General features: G+C 32.9%; 1 protein-coding gene and 1 long non-coding RNA gene across 3 annotated transcripts in view; one reads left to right on the top strand and one right to left on the bottom strand.

Moving 5' to 3' along the window:
• The window catches only part of LOC144474039 (regulator of G-protein signaling 7), a 50,155-nt gene extending 27,498 nt beyond the window's left edge, over window positions 1–22,657 (bottom strand). For both annotated transcript variants that reach the window (XM_078188493.1, XM_078188494.1), the window contains exons 1-2: window positions 21,826–22,657; window positions 3,817–4,037 (exon numbers count right to left, since the gene is read on the bottom strand). In XM_078188493.1, coding sequence (XP_078044619.1) covers window positions 3,817–3,888 — 72 coding nt within the window. In that variant the 5' untranslated portion in view covers window positions 3,889–4,037; window positions 21,826–22,657. The remainder of the gene's footprint in view (window positions 1–3,816; window positions 4,038–21,825) is intronic.
• On the top strand, window positions 21,171–22,768 carry LOC144474040 (uncharacterized). The gene is made up of 2 exons (XR_013494682.1): window positions 21,171–21,765; window positions 22,637–22,768. It is a non-coding gene; the product is annotated as an uncharacterized LOC144474040 (long non-coding RNA).
• Window positions 22,769–23,039: the final 271 nt, after the last annotated feature.

Here is a 23,039-nt window from a genome sequence, read left to right as displayed (position 1 = left end):
GGGGCTCCGCGGACAGAGGCCTGAAGGATCAAGGCAGGCTCGCGACCATTCCGCGACCGGCTACTTTTACGATTCATTCATACCTGGAGGAAATCCCTGTCAAACGTTGCTAAAACATCCCCTACCACAGAGTTCCTTCCTATCCCTACTTTAAACATTTTTCCACTTCCACCAAATTTCTCCTGCAACCGAGCTTTCCTAAAAGCTAGCACGACATCAAAATAACAGAATCGTTTTAGCAACAAGTGCAGCAAGTTAGAATCAAGTTAGAATCAAGTTAGAATCGTTCTTGCACCGAGGTAGCAAGATCAAAGAATCATTTCACTATTATATATCGCAACGTCAATTATATCGAGATTAGCTACAACTGCAGCCAAGTCCTTTGTAGCTAAGATCACTTCTGTACAAAGTGTAAATAAACGGATTCTCCGGAGTTAGACTTACAACCTTTCTTCGTTAACCGGTCGTAAATCTAAGTCGTCAACGAAGTGAACGATACGACACAACACATTCCATCTCCCAGTTCGAGTCAGTTGTTGGTAACGATCTCACAACGATACACCTTTGCCCGCTCGAGGTTAATATTTCTTTCGAAGTTACGAGGCAAATTTAGAAGCAATCCAAAACCCCATTACCCAATCAGGTGGCGACCCGGTGATGAAATAGACGCCGGCCAGTCCACGAAACCAACCTCCTATCTAGGTGGCGACCCGGTGATGAAATAGGCACCGGCCAGTCCGTGAACTATCCCTACACCTAGGTGGCGACCCGTTGATGAAATATTCAACGGCCAGTCCGTGAACAAAACCTATCCCCCATTGTGGCGACCCGTTGATGAAATAGGCAACGGCCAGTCCACGCAATTTCCTCTTATGCGGCGACCCGTTGATGAAATAGGCAACGGCAAGTCCACGCAATTTCCTACTAAGGCGGCGACCCGTTGATGAAAGAGGCAACGGCAAGTCCGTGAAACCTATTCTACTAGGTGGCGACCCGGTGATGAAATGGGCATCGGCCAGTCCACGCATCCCTTTCAAATATCCGCACAAACTCATTTACCTCCGGCCACGTGTGCACCGGCCCTCGGCTCGTAACACAATAAACAATCCATCAAAATAAAAAACAAAACTACGTGAATATCTCAATAATTTTTGAAAATATAAATGAATGAAAAGAAGTGTATCGTATATTTATAGCGTACAGTATCCAATGGTCTATATAAATTAACACCTTATCTACGAATGACGTCATGTAGTGTGGAATTACGTGAACTTATTTCTTTTATAGATGACGTCATCTGACTACAAATTAAATAATATTCTCTTCCGTTACGGATGGCATCAAGGTAGATATGTACTAATTTTTACTAGAGTATTATTGTTTTCTGCATGTTTTAGTAATTATATATTTAATATTATTATATAACGATGAATTAATACATTACAGAAATTGTTGCGTAACGTGATTACAAGTAACTCCCGGATTTGCTTTTAAAACCACCAGGGATTATAAATCCCTGGGTGATCGTCGCGAAACACGTCTCAATTCACGTTTATCGAATCAAGATCACGATTATGGCCCGCCAAATTAATCTTGGGCAATTAGATCAAGTAATGGAGCAAAGTAGTTTCGCGTTGAATTAATTTTGTAAACAAGTTAACCATGACAAATTTTAACGGACTACAAGTCTTAAAATTTAAAGAACCATCAGAGAACCAAAGCAGTTTATTTCATAAAGTAAAAATACTGAATTATGCACGATGTTAAATATTCTCTCCATCTTCTTTTATCTGGCAGATCCTAACATCTACTATATTTAATCAATATACGTATCGAATGGACGGAAACTCGCCATGGGGTTGGAATCTTTAATTATTTACCTGTTCTTTGCTTTTTTCCAAGAAAGAGTTATCAAATATTTAGCTAAATAGATTATTAAATATTTCAACCGTATTGTTAACGTTATTTCAACTCTTGGTAAATAAATAATAGTGGTAAATAAATTGATAAAAAGTTCAAGGCATTTTTCTTTTACAATTAAGTAAGTCAATTAAGTGAATTTTATATAAGTCAGTGTAAATTAGCATCCACGTGTATTTTACAGAAAATTCGTTCTGCTTCTCAAAAAATTACAACGACTTATACTTAATAGAAAAACAGAAGGAAATATAACACGACAAAATTCATCAATAAATGCTTCAATACGAAGTTGCAAGTAAATATTGCACACACAAAATATCTAAAACGGATCTTCCTAATTACAGCACACTCTCACGATAAACATTTTCAAGATGATCAGTAACCGGTAGACACTAGATTGAACTACTAACTATAAATTAGGAAATGTTCATTGTAGTAAATGAGCATCTGATTAAGTGAATGAAGTTCGGTGAGGCGGCAGCTGAAACATTATCCCAACCGTCTTAACTTTCCTAATTGTCTTAACGACTATTCCTCTTTACTGTTTGCTGTATTTTGTGGAACGGTACCGCGATTTACACGTTACCCTATGTATACATATACTGGCAAAACTTTAAAGTTTATTCCGAGTGAGATACGATACAGCAAAGTCAAGAACACGGCAAAATCAAAATTCAATTACAAAATATATCTTTGTGAATGCGTCGAAAATTAAAGCCGAGTGGCAGGCTTACGTGACGAGAAAAGTTACTTGAAATAATTTCTAACGAAATATTTAATTATAAAAGGATTACAACTCCAATGAGAATGACGACTTTTTTCGTTATAGAATTTTTTAAGTGTAATATGTGGCGCACATTATGTTTTACATCGTTCTTAATAATTAAAACTTGACGTGGCTATATGGTAACGCTTCGATTTTAACAATTTAGTTTATTTCATTAATTGTTTGTACATAGAAATATTCGATTTATATATTTCTTAAACATATCATACAATATTTTGTCCAAATAAATGAACTATAACTAAAAAGCGATTTGTATTATTCCTTTATGTGCGATAATATAACTACTTTTTACAAAGGAGAAAGTTCCCATCGTAAAACAATAAAAGCGAATTCACTGGTTAATCCTCGGATGGCGGATCATTTTCACGATTGTACAATTAACGATGCTTATCAGAATTCCGAGCTTTATTCATCAATTTTTCAAAACGTATATTTGAAATTACTTCTTGCAGATCTATTAACCTTCCTGTTGTTCCTGATATAACAGCAGTTTATATTAGTTAAATTTCGAAAATTAATCCTTTCGCTCCGAACGACGGATATATTCGTCATCCACATGGAAACTCGCAGTGCCGAACGACGGATATATCCGTCATCCATATGAAAACTCGCGGAGCCGAACGCCGGATATATCCGACATACCGGTAAAATCACGGTCTAATTTTTGGATAGCACAGCCTCTTGCGACTGATGCGTGAATCTTTTGACGAAACAAATAAACGATACACCACTCAAATTATATTCGTTATACCTGCATTTTTCGATTACTATTGCGTTACATGCCACAAAGGGATAGAAAATCGAAAGTACTAAATTTAGGATAAAGAATTTCAGTGTAGTTTTGTATTGGTACGTCCATCTGCTGTCTAAAAACATCCTCATTTCTTATAAGTATTACAAGTTACTATCATTTCAATAGTGTTTACGTTGTGCCCTACATAAAATGGCACCAAGAGAATTGCAACTGGCGTGCAACTTGGATAGATTGAGAATTGATTTGGATAGCAATGTGCATCCTTCGGCGGGAGGACCCGTTCAGGAGTGGCGCAACGGCGGCGGACTGATTCGCCGTAGCGAAAGGGTTAAGGGGTTAAACAGTATTTGTTTACCTTATCGAAGGCGCAAGGCCTATGAACACGTGGCTCCTTCTCCTTCTGTTGTTGATTGCTAGAGGCCTCCATCGCGATCGTGGCGGCCCTCTGCGACGCTGGCAGGAGCAGTGGTGATATTGATGGCGGAGGGGGCTGGGGAGCTGGGCCGGAGACGGGTCTACCCGAACTCCATGGGGCTCTGGCCCCATCCCATCACTCCAGTCACCCCCGCACGCCCACTGAAAAACATTAGAAAAAACTTTGGTTAATACTGTGACATGAAATAGTTTTTATAATTTCTTCTAAAAGAAAAATCTTAAGAAATTTTCTTAACACCATATATAGGGCACATATTACGTGAAAGGTGTTACGAAAAACATGAACACTATTTAATCTTCATTTACGTTTATATGAAGAGTAACTTAAGTATCGTGTTAAAAAGTTCTCAACCAGTGTGTTTAACAAAAAAAGTAATGTTTGTTTTTCATTATATAACAATTTTGCAGTGTACTATCTAATGTATTATTTATATTATTATTATCATATATACACTATTTAATATTATATCTTATTCCGTTTTCTATTAAATTTTGACATCATTCTATCTTATTTGAATTTCTACGATTTCTCTTCTACATTTTTATTCTATGGTCTTTTTTGGATTTACGTCATAAATATTTGAACATTTTTTCAAACGAAACGATTTCTTTAAAATTCGATACCACAATTTTTTATTCCTTACCAGCAGTTTCAAACAATTTCAATTTTTGGAAACATTTTTTAAACACTCCATAATAAGCTACTTATATCCTAAAAAAATTAGATAAAAAATTCAAAAAACCTGAAATTTTCTACCCTTTTTGTCATTTCAAGTAATTACAATTTTTCTCGTTGCGGAACTTTCTCACTTCGGAAATAGAACATTCAAATTACACAAGATAAATAATTGATAGATATTAATCTACAATATATAACAAAATATATAGTGCTATGTATTTTTAATTTTGTTATGTGATAATTAGTGACGAAATGTGTTCAACGACATTATGCTCTTGATATAAACAAACATAAAATATATAAAACACCATTTTCAATACTATGCAGAGAAGAACCGTTGTAAGCTGACATCGTAAAAAAATATTTGCTGTCGCGAAAAAACGACCCCTCTAGTTACGCACATTGTAACCAAATCGGTTACATTTACAAAATTGTGTGACGAAGAAGACGAGGGAAACGCGTCGAGGTGGAATAAGATAGAACAAGACGTCAAATATAGTAACGCGACGGTAAAATTGAGTGTTAATAAGCCAAAATAATTATACTAATTCGCTATATAATCTAGATATATTCTACGCAGTAATATTGCAACTACATAGAATTTTAATTTCCTGTCACTTCTATACATCTATGGTACTGATAAACTGTAGTTTTGTAAAATAATAAATAAATATTATTATATATTTTAGTTATTTATTTAAATACTATTATATAAATAGATAATAACAGAGTAACATTACATAAATGCAATAAATGAAACTGTTGAATAGATGAAAACTGGTGCATTCTGGTACAAGTTAAACGAATTGAGCAACTTCTTTTTCGTCTCTTTGCCTCCGGTTAACTCTGTTTATAAATATCCGATCAACAAGTGATCTCTGCACAATACTCAGCTTGAAATATGATTTCCAGATAATTTTCAACTCCAAATATTCAATGAAAAATCAGTTTGAAATAGTTGCATTGTTTTCTCAATTATGAATTATCAACATTCAATAATTTCATCCGAAGTACACATTGTTGCTCTTTAATTATTTTACTCTGCGTAGTGCTCTAAATTGCGCTTGCTTATTTTGTCACAAATGCACAAAATCTCCAGTTTACGGTGTACAGCAGGCCTAGGCGTATTTGCAAAGATATTATCTAAAGTATTACTTCAAACAACGTGTTATTTTATTTTATTCTTATTTCCTCATCTGTGATCACTTTTGAAATATTATTTCAAAAAACATATTTTATATTTGAATTGTTTGAAATAATTATTTAAGGTAATACAGGAATTATCAAATGTAATTATCAGCTTTGCGTCTGGTTTATGCTAACATAACATTTTCGCAAGATAAAATGACCTCTAAAAACAGACCATTTCTTTCAAAAAAATTTTTGTAAAGATTTCTGGAAACTAAAATCTTTTTGTTGCAAATTACTTGGAGAGTTATTTCTTTTGTCAAGGTTACTATTAAGGAAATTACTATTACCTCAAATGGATCAATAGTATTTTTATTAAAATAAAATTATTATATGTAATTAATTAATTATATATAATTATATATAAAATAATTAAAATTATTAAACAAAAAGTATTTTCATTATCGAAATAAAATATTCTTTACAGATATTGAAGGTAGCGGTTCCAAATGGATTATTTCAAATTGTTATTTTTTATTTCCATTTTAAATAAAATCTAGCCAGGTCTGATTTGTGAAACATGCCAAGATTCTTTTTGTACTAAATTATTTAAAATTGAAATTGCCAATCGGACAGTAGTATACAATAACCAGTTTCTCCTATACGGACTAAGTGTGTTGGCTTGGTAGCCAGGTTAGCGTTTTGTGAGCCGTGCGTGTCACCAATTAACGGCCCAGGCATGTGCTATGAAGATATTTATCACAAACACAATACTTGTAGATCCACGGATAACTAACTAACCTACGGTTTTTTTACTACGTTCTGTCTTTATCTTGCACGTAAATTTGTCACCGTGGCAGGGATTTTAAGTAATAAGATCTGCATGTTACGGATGTTTTAGCACATACAATAATTGGCACATTGGTGCAGTACTCTCAATTGTTTCTGTCCACTTTCTTGTATAATTTGATAGTCCATCGTGTAGGTTAGTTTTGCTCATTTGATGCACCTCAACGCTAAATGGACCGTAGTTTGAAAATGACTAGCACATGTTGCCTTGTAAAAATTGTAATATTTATTCGAACTTTTCGCAGTGGTGGTAATAGCGTGGATCTGATTAAAGGAAATATATTTAAAACATTTCAATGTATGCTGCTTTACGACCATAATAATTGTATTAAAATTACATTAACCCTTCGTGCTCGTACATCTACTTGCAGCCACCAAAGTTATTTATTCATCCTTTTATCTTTTTTATTTTTACATAAACTTAAAACCGTAGACATAAAATTAAAACCTGTTGTAAAAAATCGTTATGAACATTAAACTTAACGAGCAATAAAAATGAGTGGTGTACATTGCCACATATAAGTGAGAAGATCGTTAGATTTTGTACAGTTTTTATTATTTCACTTGCTCCAGTAACTTAACTCCAATAATTTATTCAATCATTTCTCATGAAAGGGTATTTATAATTATTACAATTGTAAAATAAAAAAACATCTTTTAACGCACTCGAATTGCGACTCTGAGGCACTACTAAATATTACTGTGCCATTTTTTCAAGAAGATTTTACATTATTAAATTGATTTATCATTAAAAAATTGTTAAAAAAACGACCAATCAATTTGATACGCATGCGATTCAAAATTAATACAAAATCTAAATAATATACATTGCAAGAAATATCTCACTTTTTGAAGTTAAAATAGCTTCGAAAGCAAACGATTAATACTTTTTTTATAAGGATTCATCTGCACCATGAATTGGCGAATTAAAAAATGTATATGACTCCATTGAAACAAATTACCCTAAGCCCTTGTTGCGCCCGCTCTGAAAAAGAAGTAACGTCAAAATATGCATCTGCCGAAACAATCGAACTTCCGTCGGAACTGTTTGACTAATAATGATACAGAAATTAAGATGACAATTTCTAGTGTAACACATTGTATACAATCTGACAGTTTGAATTATTGGTCAATAAGATATGCATGTTGTACTAAGGTCGATAAGGCACTGAAGGAGTTTTGAGATTACAAAATATATACATCTAGATAACAATCCAACGACCTGTACAGGTCCCGCAAAACATACGGAGCGAACACTGATTATTATTCATGAATCATGACAGTATTTGAACTTCGCCTGGCATTTTCATAAGAAACAAAACTTCAACCATTTAAATTTTTGATATGAGTTCGATGCGTTTTTGCCTTGATCTTGTCAAAATACTTATGAGATACGTTGCAAATAAGGGTGAAAGACAATTAAATAAACTATTGTATTCTGGTTTGAAATCATAGAAAACTGGTTTAGATTACAGAAAAGCAATAGTATAATCGACTTGTTAGATATATTCTTTTATTTTAAATAATTATTATGTTTTCATATATTTTTCCATGCGTGCGTTGATAACTGAGTACAATACTTTTTTAATCCATGAAATATATTACATTAAATATATTTAGTATGTAATATTTTCTGCTTTTATATTTTTATTATAAAATTATTTGCCTAGAATTGCTTACAATAATTAGATCAGTGGACAGAAATTGACACATAGAAATTAATTTTTCATCTTCTTAAAGGCATATTATTTTCCTCGAAAATTGTTTTATATATTTTGTCAAATATGTTGTGTTCTTTATATATTTCAATTATGAAAACATTCTTACCTATATAAAAAATATGAACACATAATATAAAGTTTTTAACGAGCGCGATATAGGTAAAAGAAACTATTTAAATTGTCAAAAACTTCAGACTTCAATGGGCACAGTAACTGACACATTGAACCTAATAATGAGAATGTGGATTTTTATATAAAATAGAAATTTCCAAAATCGATTCTGAGGAACAGAAATGAGACAAAAATAAATTGTTTCTTTTAATAATTTTGATAAGTTGATAAGTAGTGTAATGATATAAATTTCTTTTCACGTTTTCGAACTTTCATATCTCAGCCACTCATTTTTGCCATAAAGGCATAAAATACAGAAATGTGAACAAGAAAAAAGGTAATAGCCCTATTTGCAATGCATGAGCACATGGAAACGCACGAGAGTCTGGAAATCAGAAGGTACAGATCCGGGTAAAATCGAGAATGTTTGGACAGATAAAAGTTTGGGGACCTGATCCGGCTCCATTTCGGGTATGTGGTTTGAGTGATGCTGACAAAGCGTTCGAGTAAAATTGACCGCACTCGCCTGAACACGTCCAATTCAAATCTCCATTTCTTCGACATTCCGGTGGCAATCCTGCCATATATTCACTTCTCCGATAGAGAATGATTCCACGAATATTGTATAAAATTTGATAGATCGTTACTGTGTTGTTAGTGAAATGAATTTTCAAACACGAAACACTTCTTATTAATGTACCTACCTAGTATACCGAATAAGTCGCTCAATCCTGTGTTATGACCTGTGTTATGAGCTGTTAAAACGTATTGTGATCGACGTTTACATCACGTGACGAGGTAAGTCGGGCTTACTACCCTTTTAACTTTGTTACGAAAAACACTAAGAAACAATGTATGAAGTGTGTAGGGTCCGAAAGTGGAACGTTCGAGCATTTTTTGCAAGTAAACAAATGTATAAGCAAATGTGAAATATCTCATGAAATATTTATTTTATTAATACGGTACCTTAATAATTTTTTACGTAGAATAACATGAAGAATCATTACGTGTAAATAAAAATATGTGATACCATTAAAAAACGATGTACGTCCTAAAGGTTTTCGTCCGACGAACTTTTTCCTCTACAACTATTTTCTATCTAATGCTAAGAGATATAACCCGTTTCAATTATGTGATCACCCTGTATACATATATTATCAAACTTGCAGTTATTTAATCCTTAACTGGTACCATAATTTAGAAAAGAATAATTCATACATTGGAGTCATGATCGAAATTGCAAATAGAAAGTGCAATAAAATATAATGGATGGATTTTCTAGAAGTGGATTAATACATTTTGAATAAAGAATAGTGTTCATGAAATTAATACAACTATTTTGTCGCAGTATTTAAAATTACTTAATTTAAAATTAAGTAATTAAGTAATATTAAAATTAATCAATAATTGAATAAGATAATTTTATTCATAAATTAACCTTTATTTTAAACTAAAAGATTTGTGAAACTATTTTTCCCTGTACAATTATGCTTCTAAAATGTACATCATTATTTCTTTAAAGTTCTATTTTGTACAAACAAATGTAAAAGATACACTTCTTACATAAAATTGTTTTTCTAAAATGTTTTACATAAGAATCATGTCTTGTATGAGTATAGCCTTATGCCCCACATTTTATGATGTACCCCAAATGATATAGAAACAGAACAAAAACATTTCATAATTTATTAAATTCAAAATAATTAGTATGATAAGAATATTTCCAATTAGCCTCTTACGTATCTTTCTTCGTTTCTAATAAGGTTTCTGATTTACCCCGTGCACACGTTCAGTATATGGCATTCTTGGTATTTTTGTACGTATAGTATACACGTTCAGTTCCTCGCATAACTGCAACGCGAATGTACCCGCATAGCAACAACGCGATAAATCTCACATACACGCATACACAAAAGCCCTAATGACCAGAACCAAACAGTATGACAAATCACAGTTAGCGTTAACCTCTCCCCGAAGAACTTGAGTGTTTTGAGGACTGATAAGATTTAAGCCGAAAATGCTGGAAAGTCTATCACGACATTGTTACAACGATATGAAATTATGACATTAATGGAATTTCCTCCTCCTACGTTGAAAGACAATTTGAAATGGAACCGTTTGATCGAAAAAATTCTGAATCAAGACTAGCATATGCTGTCTGGTTGTTGACAAAAGAAAGATCGCCATGTTGATTAGAGACGTCGAAAAAAAACCTTAACATAGTCTTGACATAACGTTGACGTTATAAACGATAACTGTTAATTATTATTACTTTAAATAAGTAAACACGTCCCCAGTTCTTTATGGAACGTGATCAATGCACAGTCGAATGAAAACCAGTTTCCTGTGGCCTAAATTCAATTTCCAAGATTAATATATTGAACAAACTTGTTTGCTATAAATTAACAATCTTCTAAAGCTTTCAAAGCCTAAATGTCATTCAGTTTACATGATAATGACACAGGGTACATTTTTATTCTGTGTGCTACCGTAATACGTTGAGTGCTACGTTAGTCACATGTGGGTGATACTAATTTTTAACTAGGTTTTGAAATTCATATTTGTTCTAATATATTAAACAAACTGAATGGTATTAGAATTTTTAAATTATAAGCGAGTTAAACTAATATCTTCTGTATCAAAAACTTACTTTTTCAAATGTTAACAAATATCTGTCATGTATACTATAAACAAATACGTTCATAGTATACATTAATAGGTGAAATATAACACTATGAAGAGATAAAAAGAATTTAATAACACTGTTACGCTATTTTTAAACTTATCTAAGTTATTAAGAGACAAATCAGAGACTAAACTAAAAGAGACATATTTTAATTTGATTTTTGTTTCTTACAGCCATCTTGGACAATTTTTATTTTGCCCAAAGACTCGCGGACTAGTAACGGGAATATTTGTCGATTTAGTTACAGAAATCGAAAGATAAATCTAATCAGGATTCTCTCTGTCAAGAGAATGTACCTGAAGAGAGTTAATAAGAGCTCTTGGCTTAAGTATGAAATAGGGAAAAAGCCAGAGTTCGATACGTGAGAATCTAAGCCTTCTTTTTGTTGAGAGCTCGAATACTGCCAAGAGAGTGGATAATCGGAGCATAAGTAAGAGTTCTCGGCTTAGATAGAGTAGCACAGATAAGTTTAAGCTTGACATGAGAACTCGAATTTGCTATCAAAAGATATTCTAGAGCAAGTAACAATTCTCATTCTGCCCCTTCCACTGCTTCTTTGCGTGGCTGGGAATTCGTGGCCTAGTTCTACAATACACATATTGTTACGGAGGCTCGAACTTCTCGCAGATGCACAGTGGTCTGGGAACCCGCGTTCTGCGGTCAAAATTATTTTAACATTATTTCAAGATTTAAAATTGTATTGTGATGCGTCCTTGAATTCGTCTTGACACCAGAGCCGGGGATATTATGAAAACAGAAATATTTGTTAACATTTGAAGAAGTTGTTTTGAAATTTTGTGTATTGAAATTTATAGGGAAATTAATACTAATCAATTCATATATGAAACATGTTTTTATTTTTCTGTCAGATCATCAGAATCCTCTGGAAAATTATGCTAATAGAGTCAAGTATTCTGAAAAATGTATTAGAACAAATATGAATTTCAAAACCTAGTTAAAAATTAGTATCACCCACGTGTGACTGACGTAGCACTCAACGTGTTACGGTGGCACACAGAATAAAAATGTACCCTGTGTCATTATCATGTAAACTGAATGACATTTAGGCTTTGAAAGCTTTAGAAGATTGTTAATTTATAGCAAACTTTGTTCAATATATTAATCTTGGAAATTGAATTTGGGCCACAGGAAACTGGTTTTCATTCGACTGTGCATTGATCACATTCCATAAAGAACTTGGTACGTGTTTACTTATTTAAAGTAATAATAATTAACGGTTATAGTTTATAATGTCAACGTTGTAATGGCAAGGCTATGTTAATACATTGGAGCAGACAATGTCTTTTCTCTCTCCATTGTTAAATAAGAAAGGTGACTTATTCTATGATTAGATGCAGCGTCTGCTATATTATACTTCTCTTTTTGATAACAAACGGCGCATTGACCACGCCCTAATGATTCCCATAATTTCTCTTTGCCTAATTCCCTGTTCAAAATATTAAATTGTTCTCCTTTTGATATCATCGGAAAATAATGCTAGAGTAGAAGCGTATCCGGTTGAAACTGGATAGTGTTTAGAAACTGAATAACATTTGCGCATAAATTTGACTTACTTAAAAGTTCAACTAAACTGAAACACAAAAGGACGCAAAAATATAGGAAAACTAAACAGTCCGAAACATGTGGAATATGTTTCTGTCTTATGTAGGACATTGTTGGATATTTGCGACTGTATTTTCTCTGGAATGCGCAGATTGATGCACGCAAAATATGTCAGGAATATGTATGCGCCATTTATACTCGTGGAATATGCATATATTCATAAGACATATGGAATGTATAAACAATACGAATACACATTCTCTAAAGTATAAGCACATTACATTCCAACGTGTAACAAATATTTAAATAAATTTATTCTTAATGTAGACTCGTCAGAAATACTGTGATTCATGTAGTTCACAAAAAGGCTCTATATATTTTTATTTAAATTTAAGTTCACGAGCATGAAATGTAAATACTTTAATGAAAAATAATGAATTGAAACAAAATTGTTATTATTAAAAAGTTTCGCAATGTTTCTTTTCATGTTTTATTTCAACATTCTTTTTATTGAAATGCGACTGTTTTATTAAAAAGACTTAATCACTTCTATTTATAACTTATTTTTCATATGAGGTTTAACGTACTTATCACGTACTTATCAACCTCATAACACCTTAGTCTTTGTCCTTTAAACTTTATTATATGATAAAGGGTGTTTTAGGAATCTAACCATGAATTTTATTAATTCTACGTTTATTAAGAATGTCAAAATAAACCCGCTTTTACTACGTTTAATAACTTTGGTATACCTTTCAGAAACCTGAGTTTGTATATGTAACAGTTCTAAACCACGGCGACTTAGTCATTTATAATAGAGGAATATTTTTCAGTACAAAATGAGCAAGCACTGTATGAACAAGATAAATTGTAGAAAATCTCTAATTGTTGTCCGTAACATTGAAAATATAAAAGAAGAAATATAGAACAGGAAAATAAATGTATTCGTAGTAAAACTCGCTAGGTAGAATTTGAAATTATAAGGAAGGTTACAGTTTTACAATATCAAAAAGTATAATTTTCAACCTATTGAAATTGGTAGAGAAAAAGATGATATTTTTATTTGGATTCTATTTCTTTACAAATGATATGGAAAATATTTATCATGTATGGAGATCAACAATTTCTGATTAGTCCAATTTTGTTTTCATTGTGCATTTCTTTCTACAATTTAAAGAATTTTGTAACAAAAATATACGTCAAGATTTTATGTTAATATTAAGAATATACACGGAGTACAATGACAGATAGCAGACATTTTTAGTAGCGGCGTGTATTCAGTTTATTAATAATTACTAATCCGGTAGTTGTGACGTGTGAGTCCATGTGTCGGTATGCTGTCTTCTGCACGATACGTCATTTCCATGCTTGTATTGACCTAATTCACACGCACCATTATTAGAAGACCGTCAACAGTTCAAAGAAATAGTTAATGGCAAAGGACTTGAAAAAAATTGTACAGCATAATTTCACAATTTTTGAAAATTTCCTTAAGAGGATACAAGGTATTATTAAGCCCATAAGAAATAATGTACGTATGTAATATGTAACTAATAATAAGGTGTGGTGTTGTTTGGTCAGTACAAGGCCTATTTAATTTTTACATAACGCTTAATAATATAAATAAAAATATATAATTGATATATAAATATCTTAGAAAGAACATTTTATTATCGATAAACTTTTAAAATCTCATTACTGATTCTTCTATTCTCAATAGCCTGTTCTCATTTCTAACGATTCCGATTGTCTAATTAGCACATCGTAGCAATTGATGTGTGTTTTCAATATAATCATTACACATTTTTTTCATATGATAAATAGAAATCAAGATGTAAAAAATCACTGTGTTTGCAATTAGAATAAGAATTATCTAGAATACGCGACTTTCACGAGAAACCAAATTTCAGACGAATGTATGTTACTTTATATTTTCTTCTTACTTTTCATTAGAAATCATGTTCGTTTGACATATTGTTCAGCCACGCCCTGTACGTAGCTACATGTATCACGTACCCATTCCCTAAAATATCTATTAGACATGCATAGACGAATTCATTGTGTTATGAAAGACCTCTGATGCTTGAAATATCAGTGATCACATTCTTTACACACAGTACATACGATTGTGTACATAGTGTACAAGAATAGAAGCAAATAGTTAGGATTTGTAAATTCTGACAGATCTTGTGAAATGTTAAATGGATAATGGAAACAGCATGAACAATATATTGATAGCTAAGTATAGTCACTAAGTAAAATATTCGGACACCTTTTAAAACAAAACAACTTTTCAAAAATTGTACAAAGTGAATTAAATTCTTTTTTAAAAGTAAGAAGAAAAACTAGTTTGTTAGATAATGTATTAAAAAACTGACAAAACTTGCAATCAATTGAAAAGACGAAAAATGATCAAGAACGAACAATTAAACAATGCATTTAAACAGTGCCTTTAACTTACACATATGTTAAAAATGTCATCGAAATCAGTTGAAACAGAGACAAGCTACAGGCATTGAAGAATGTAGAAATTTCCAGATTTCTTACAATTATGGCTAAAAAGTCGTACAAAATTATGATTTACTATAGTACTGCGTATTAAATAAACTATTTTATAATGTTCACGTACATAATTGTGAATAATGTAGTTTATGTTTGGTAAAAGAACAGAAACACTTAAAATTTTCTTAATATTTTTATGCATCTTCGTCATCTTTTCTATTATATTTATTTAATTTAGATGTATGTGATACTATTTTTCATATTTAATACATACTCTAAAATATCTTTCAACAATCATATTCGCAACTTCGGTCGAATAATCTCTGCCATGGGTAGTAGTTCGAATCAATAATTTTACGACCAATCCGTTATAGCTGAGATTATGGTTGTAGATACTGATAAATTAATAGGCTTGTGTCAATCATTTTACTTGAATTAACTTTTCAGCTTTTCTTACAATAACTATAAAACAAATTTATTAAAATAAATAAATAAGTAAATATAAGATAATATATAGTATAATAATATATAATAAATGACTAAGTATAATAATAATAAATAAATATAATATATAATAAAAGATCGATAAAAATAGTTTTAATGGAATGTTTATTTGAAACTTGACAATGTAGAAAGCTTGTATTCCTGAACACAGAGTATTTCTGAATAATGTTGCGATTCGTAAAATATTTATAAATATGTTCCTGAAAATGTTTTTTAATTATATAATTTAACAAAAACGTTTATTTTGTTCCTTCGTTGAAATTTAATTATGACTCGACGTGCACGGGTAACCTCTACATGTAAAATCTTGAAACATTCTGAGGCAAATGATATGTTTTCCTTTCGCCATGTAAGTAATATTTAAGTAGAACAACTGTTCACGCGTTGTAACCTTGCAAGGCTAAAAGAGAACATCTTTGGCAAACAATGACAAATCAAATAAAATTACTGTATGAAATTTTTGATTTCATAGTTAGCAAAATTAGCGAAATCTAAACAAAAACACCTTTGTTATTATTATTTTGTTATTGTTTCGTTAACTATTCATATTAACTATGATATCCTTTCGTATTGGGCTTGAAAATATTATATTACAGGGCAGTTCCCAAAGATGGGAGAAAGATTACGAATATTATATAAATTTCTTATTGCACTGCAGATGAGTCAAACATTGCACAATAAGTTGATTGCAAAATCTTATCACCTGTCACATCTATAAAAATATTTGTATCTCCATTTCGAATTCAAACCAATAAATTATTAGAAACACATTTTGTTTAAACGAAAGACATGTTAACATTAAATTTATACCAGACGATATACTTGATACATTGTTCACAGATTAATATACTCACACCTAGAAATCACAGAATTAAGTTTCCAGCAATTCGGAATAAATAATGACGACGTACGCAAACTATAGAAAGGCATAGAATTACCACAGCACGATTTTACAAAGATTGAGCATCATGTTCTATTTAATTCAGACATGTAAGAAAAAGAAAAAAGGAAAAATGACTGATAGAATGAGACCAGGTATAGCACAATTGACGCATGTATGTTGCACATGTCATTTCTTACGCTGGATTCGAATTACGTTCCAATCTATGCTTGTGAAGTAGCAGCAAGCCAACCAATCCTATTTCAGATTAAAAGCTGAATTTTTGGTTCGGTGTAAATGATTCAGTTCATATAGCATATAACGTTCTACGATACGTATACTTGAACAATATGTATCCCTGTTGTGTTCATATAGACTGCAGATTTTATGCATTTATGAGAAAAATAAGTCGATCAAATACAGAAGAGTAAAATCATTTAAACATTTAATTAAAATACTGTAGCATTATTTTCAGCTAATGAAAAAAGACGTGAAATAAATTATTTCGCATAAACATTTGCAGTCAATATATAAGACATTCGTGAATTTTCATATACCTGTACATTCATATTCGCAGAAATTTGATTTTTTAGGAACATACTGCTTTTGTGTTGAGAATGAAAGTACCAATCTGAAGCAAGTTATTAGGATACATTATTAGTAAATTTCAAATTTTATGTACATATGTGTTACAGAAATAAATAATTGAAATACGGAACAGTGAATACATCGGATGAAAACGGGAATATTATTACATTATTAAAAATTGTTCTAAAACTATTAGAAAGAAAGACACACCAATTTGTCTCGCGCTTAATTCATTTAATACAGAAAATTTGTATTTTGCATATACCATAGATCCGCAGTCTAATAATCAGATATTAGATAATGACATTTACTTTAATAAATGCTGTGCACGGGAAACGTGTCAATTTCGCGAACAGTCAGTAACAGCGAAAAATGTGATGTGATAATATGTATGATGGTCGTGTTGCATGCAACGAAAATGCTGTTACAGCTAAATTTAAATGTATGAGGAGAAGAACTAAGAGTAACTGTAAATGTAAATCTATCTATAAACCAGTCACAGTTTTCTATTTTTTTAAATGGGCCTGATGAAATGTTGTAGGATAATGACAGTATCTATGTAAAAAAATGCAAACACGTAGAATTGCTTTAATCTAGAAATGTACTGTCTTAATCAGAGTCCATATGTATGCAGGTCTTAGTCGGAGAAGTGTCTTAAGAATTCTAAATTCTCAGCAGATGATTTCAACATGTGCTGCAATAGCTACCAACGATCCCAAAAATGTCTCGTACGCTTGTTATTCGAATACGTACTTAATTGCTTTGATTATAAAGGACGATAACACTCTCTCATTATGCGTTAACAATAGATCTACTTCGCGTATTTAGATAATATTATATGTGGAAATTAGTGACCGCGTTATCATAGAAAAAAATATATGCAAAGTTATATAGACTCGTCAAGTAATAGAGATACGTGCAATCAATTTGCAATTTAAACTTTGTAATGTAAGCAAAATACTGTCGATTCCGATTAATTGCAAATTATATTAGTTCGTTTTAAAATTTGTCTCAGAATTGTAATTTTAAAATCGGATGATTTTTTCGCTAGAATAATAAAATAAATTGAAAGAACATAGAACCTATATGAAAGAGGTAGATAACCATTGATTTACATAATTAATGCAAAGTTCATCTGAAATATGAAATATCACTGGGGAACTAAAGTATCGTTAAAAAGTATGGATCACAAGAAATCATATTAGAAAATTCGTGATATACGATTAATTAAATATCTATTATTATTACTGTTATGCATATAACATACATTGTAATACACTTAATAGAAAATATTAGGTTAATGAGGCGACCAGACAGAAGGAATTGAAATTTGCAAAAAATTATAAGAAAACAGAAATAGAAAATTATTGCTGGATCATTTAAAACGCGAATATCAAAATTAATGTTTGTTGTATTACATTTTAATCAACAAAATAACGATTCGTTTTATGTGTATTAATATTTTAAAAAACCTATTTTTATTTTACTGTAGAAAAAGAACATGGACATAGATACACCTTTGATATTTTATTCTTAGTTAGTTTATAAAATAACCAAAGATAAATAGATATATAATATTGGGGTCATTTGTCAAAAGTGTATAGTGAAAAGTTTCATTTTACACAAGGAAGCCAAATTCAGAATATTTTAAACGAAACAATAAATGTTTTGGATGTCTCATCGATATTAACACATTTATCAGTTACAATTAAAGGGGTCCTAAAAAATCGCGATATTTCCACCTGTTTTTATAAGAAATATATATGTGACACGAAAACAACACCATATGGAAATTTATAAAAGCAGTATGAAAATATGTTACGGAAATGTGAATTTATTATTACAACACCCACGATGGACATAACAAAGAATATTGTAAATATAAGTATTTTTTTACTTGATGTTATGATTTTATGTTCCTAAGTGATTCATGTTTACAGATAAACAAATACGAGAAATCGTTGTTTCCTTTAAATATTTGAAATTTATCCAATCAGGATAGGGTATATGAATGAGAATACCTAAGCATCTTTATTATTTTTGAAGTTGCAAAGTTGCACTATTTCAAGATATATATTCCATGATAACGAGAAGATTTTTTCCAATGATTGTAACAGAATATCATTCGAAATACAAGGATTATAATCAAATTTAACAGGACTTGCATTGAATGTAATCGGTCTGATCGAACTCTTTTCCTGTTTATAAACTGAACCGTAACACTACCTTGTCTTTACTATTTATAAACATTATGTTCTTTTAAGATCAAATAATACATTATTTATGATAATAATACATGACTTGGATTCATAATATTATACGGATAAAGAATACTATGACTGCGAAAACTTGATGGTAGGCAAAGATAGTTGAAACATTAAACGTATTACCGTATATCTCAATTCTGCATCGATTAATGAGTATTATATTTATTATATTTTACTTATATTTTAATCATTTATTAACATTAACAGTTCATTAAATCAACTTGTACTTTTATAACAAAAATAATAAAAGCAAGTTCAAGAAAGTTATCCATAATAACAAATATACAAGTCACAAATACTAAATTTGCTACTAATAATTGAATGAATTTTACAATACCAATTAATAATAAATAAACTCAGATGTCAATTTAAATGGTTGAGGTTTAAAACAACCTGAGACCGCTCAAATATTTTCCAATATCAAACACTGTTTTGTAATGTGAAACCTAAAATCAAACGCATATTGCATGTGCAGTATTGTATACACATTACAGTATGTTCCGCGACTAAGACGCAAAAGAACAAACCTGTATGTCAGTACTTTAAGTATGGAATTAAAAGTATGTTAAATCATGAAACAATAAAAAAAACTGTATATATTTAAAATGTGATAATTTATTTTACACTAAAGCGATATTATAATAATCTAGCGAATCTGACAAACTAAAACTTTCTACTAAAAGTATTTTGAATTGATTCAGTACGAACGTCGAATTTTCAGTCTTTTAAATGGAGAACAGCAACTGAGGTGAACAATGGAAACTGCAGAAATGAGTACGAAGTAGTTAATATTAAGAATATTAATGAAATCTCACGTTATAAATTCGGCGGAATTGTGCGTTTCTAATGGAGTGACTAAATCATAACGAAAGTGAAGCGATAATCAATGGATAAATAATAACAATAAAATCGTTAAGTTATGAAGATAAATGAAAATATGTTTTATGTTGATCACAGCGCAGTATTAATAAATAAACGAATTAACTTTACGCTACAAATTGCACTTTCCTTGTTGCAATCTCGTATAAAAAAATAGTTTTTATAGCTGTTTTAATAGCTGTTAAGAAACGTGCTGCAATAGCTTTTCAATTCGCAGAAAACAAAGATACTTCATATAATATTGAAGAATGCTGGATGTACTGCAACCGTGGGGTGGGCAACTAGGGCACGATGTATTTTTACAGTTGCACTTTGTCCGACTTTGCACAAAAACATAACGAACTGATCACCACCGAGACAGACACAAAATAATCTAGAACAATAACAACAACAACAACAACAACAAAAATAAGAAAGGCGTCCGGGTGGAATCAATAATTTCGAGTGATCACTATCGCACTTGCTCAAAGCGGAAATAATTGGTTTAATTAACACACCTTCACTGTATTATGAGATATTCGGTTGAACAACTTTGTAAACACAGCTGACTTCCATGGAAAAACACAATTGTGAAGAGTTACGGATGGGCGCAGCTCGATAACAGTAAAATGCATTCGCATCGTTCGACTTTCGTTGAATCGTTACTATAGCAATAGCCATGCTAAATATATACGTAGAATAACAATAAGTCCCCTATCGTTTTACAAACGGATCGGCTAAACGTCTCGACGGTAATTACTCCCTCGACGTTTACGTTTTCATAGGAAACCTTATAGGTGTGTTGTGAAAACTAAGTTAAAGACACCGAAGCATACGGAACGTGTAGAAAATTTCGCGATGCAATTTCTTCCTCGACGAATCGATTGGCATCAACTAGCCGAAGTGCAAACGAAAACGGAATAGAATCAATTCACCATCCGGGGAACGTCTTCGCGAAAATTTCGGTGGTACACTGGAAGGAATTGCGACATGATCCGGTTCGCGTTCCTCAACTTTAGCTGCCGTTCATACGTGTTCGATATTTATTGCAGCCTTCCCGCACGTACACGCCGCGATCCTATTCTTCCAATATTTCCCACTGAACACTGAACCAATCGTATTCTAGAATGCGATGAGACACCGCCTTCCTTCCTTCCGACTCGGTCGTCCCTGCGGTTTTCATCGTTACGGCGAACTACCGAGCCCGTGAAGGGATGCGAAACGAAAACAATCGGACAGGCTATGCTTGACACAGAGCAGACATTGATATTCACAGGATTCACTCGGGCAAGGACGAGGAAGCTGGCGTTTACGTGACGGCATGCGAAGCTGACGAGACAGCCAGCCTGCAAAAGTGCACGAGAAAGCGAAAACAGAATTAGAGTTTATGTTTTTTGGAAGCAAGAATGGCTTGGAACGACGAGAATGGCGACGAGAACGGCAACGAAAACGGCAAGGTGAACGTCAACGGAAACGGCAACGGCAACGAAAACGAGAACGATAGCTTCAACGACAGCGACAACAAATTCGATGGTACATCGATCTCAATTCTACTAATCGACTGTATCGGTATATGTGTTAACAACTACTCACTCGACGAGTCAGGGCAGTGTAGCTTCATATACGCGTTTCGTAATGTATATCAGGCCATCGGAGCACGGTCGAGCTCACGGCCCTTCTTCCGTGGAGTCTAAAGCTACCGTCCGCACTGTATGCTGTCGAAACAGCACCGCGCGCGCACACCCGCGCTACACCATTGGCAGCGGCACCAGCACCAGCACCACTATCAGTACCAGCACAGCCATCAGCACCAACCACCTTGACGACATCGCTATCGCTTCTACGCCGATCATAATTTCTATGGCGACGGAAACCGAAAATGAGACGAGCAGAAACGTCACGTAGATCAACACGGGCAGAAAAAAACGGCTGAAACGTGTCGCGGAGTCTTCTTTCGCGTACCACACCACTTCCTCAAGATCTCTGCTCATAAAACGAACTCAAAATCTATGTGTAGAACCTCCCCTGTCGATTGACACACGGGCACGTCGGTAACCCTGCGTGCATCATCTCGACACCCTCAGTCTCAGCCTCGGCCTCGCTTCGACTACAGCGTCATTGTTATTTTATTTATCTGGAATCACCGGGGAAGACCCGACGACGGGATCGGTATAAGAATGTAAACAAATGATATAGTCCAACGTGGTATTGCGCGACGTGTTTGATTACAGGCTGAACAGAATGCGTAAGAATCGCGAGGAGGGGATAGAAAATGAAAGGGAGATGGAGAATGAGGGAGCGTAAGAGAAGGGTGGGAAGGGATGAAAATAAATCGCGCGCGCAATTTGTCTTCTCATTTTTCGAACTACTTGCCACAACACTTTATTGACACTGTCTGTTGTAGACGGTGCCCGTGAACGAGCAACAATTCAAACCGACCGACGGTAATACTGCGTTTTCGTTTCACGAAAATCGAACGACACAGCCATATCGTCGCCACGTTGTGGAACGTCATCTACTCGGCCTGGCTTCGGACATTCTCGTATACGTTCGTCAAATGCTACCGTGCACCTTCGGTGGAACATCGGAGCTGGTCGGCACCCCTTCGAAGCTCCCAGCTTTCCCGTATGCTCAACTCCACCACCCTTCCGACCGAGAATACCACGCACGCAGTCAAATTACACTAAACTTTATCGATGACCGACCGCTTATACGCCGCATGCCGGGAATGTTGGTTCTCTTTTTCTTTTGTCTACGTAGATATTGCACATATAATAATTCGCTCATTACTTTACCAACCTTCGTCG

The sequence above is a fragment of the Augochlora pura genome, chromosome 8, assembly GCF_028453695.1.
Source record: "Augochlora pura isolate Apur16 chromosome 8, APUR_v2.2.1, whole genome shotgun sequence".
NCBI lineage: Eukaryota > Metazoa > Arthropoda > Insecta > Hymenoptera > Halictidae > Augochlora > Augochlora pura.
Note: the sequence above shows the minus strand (reverse complement) of the source record. Positions and strands in the feature narration are given on the sequence as shown.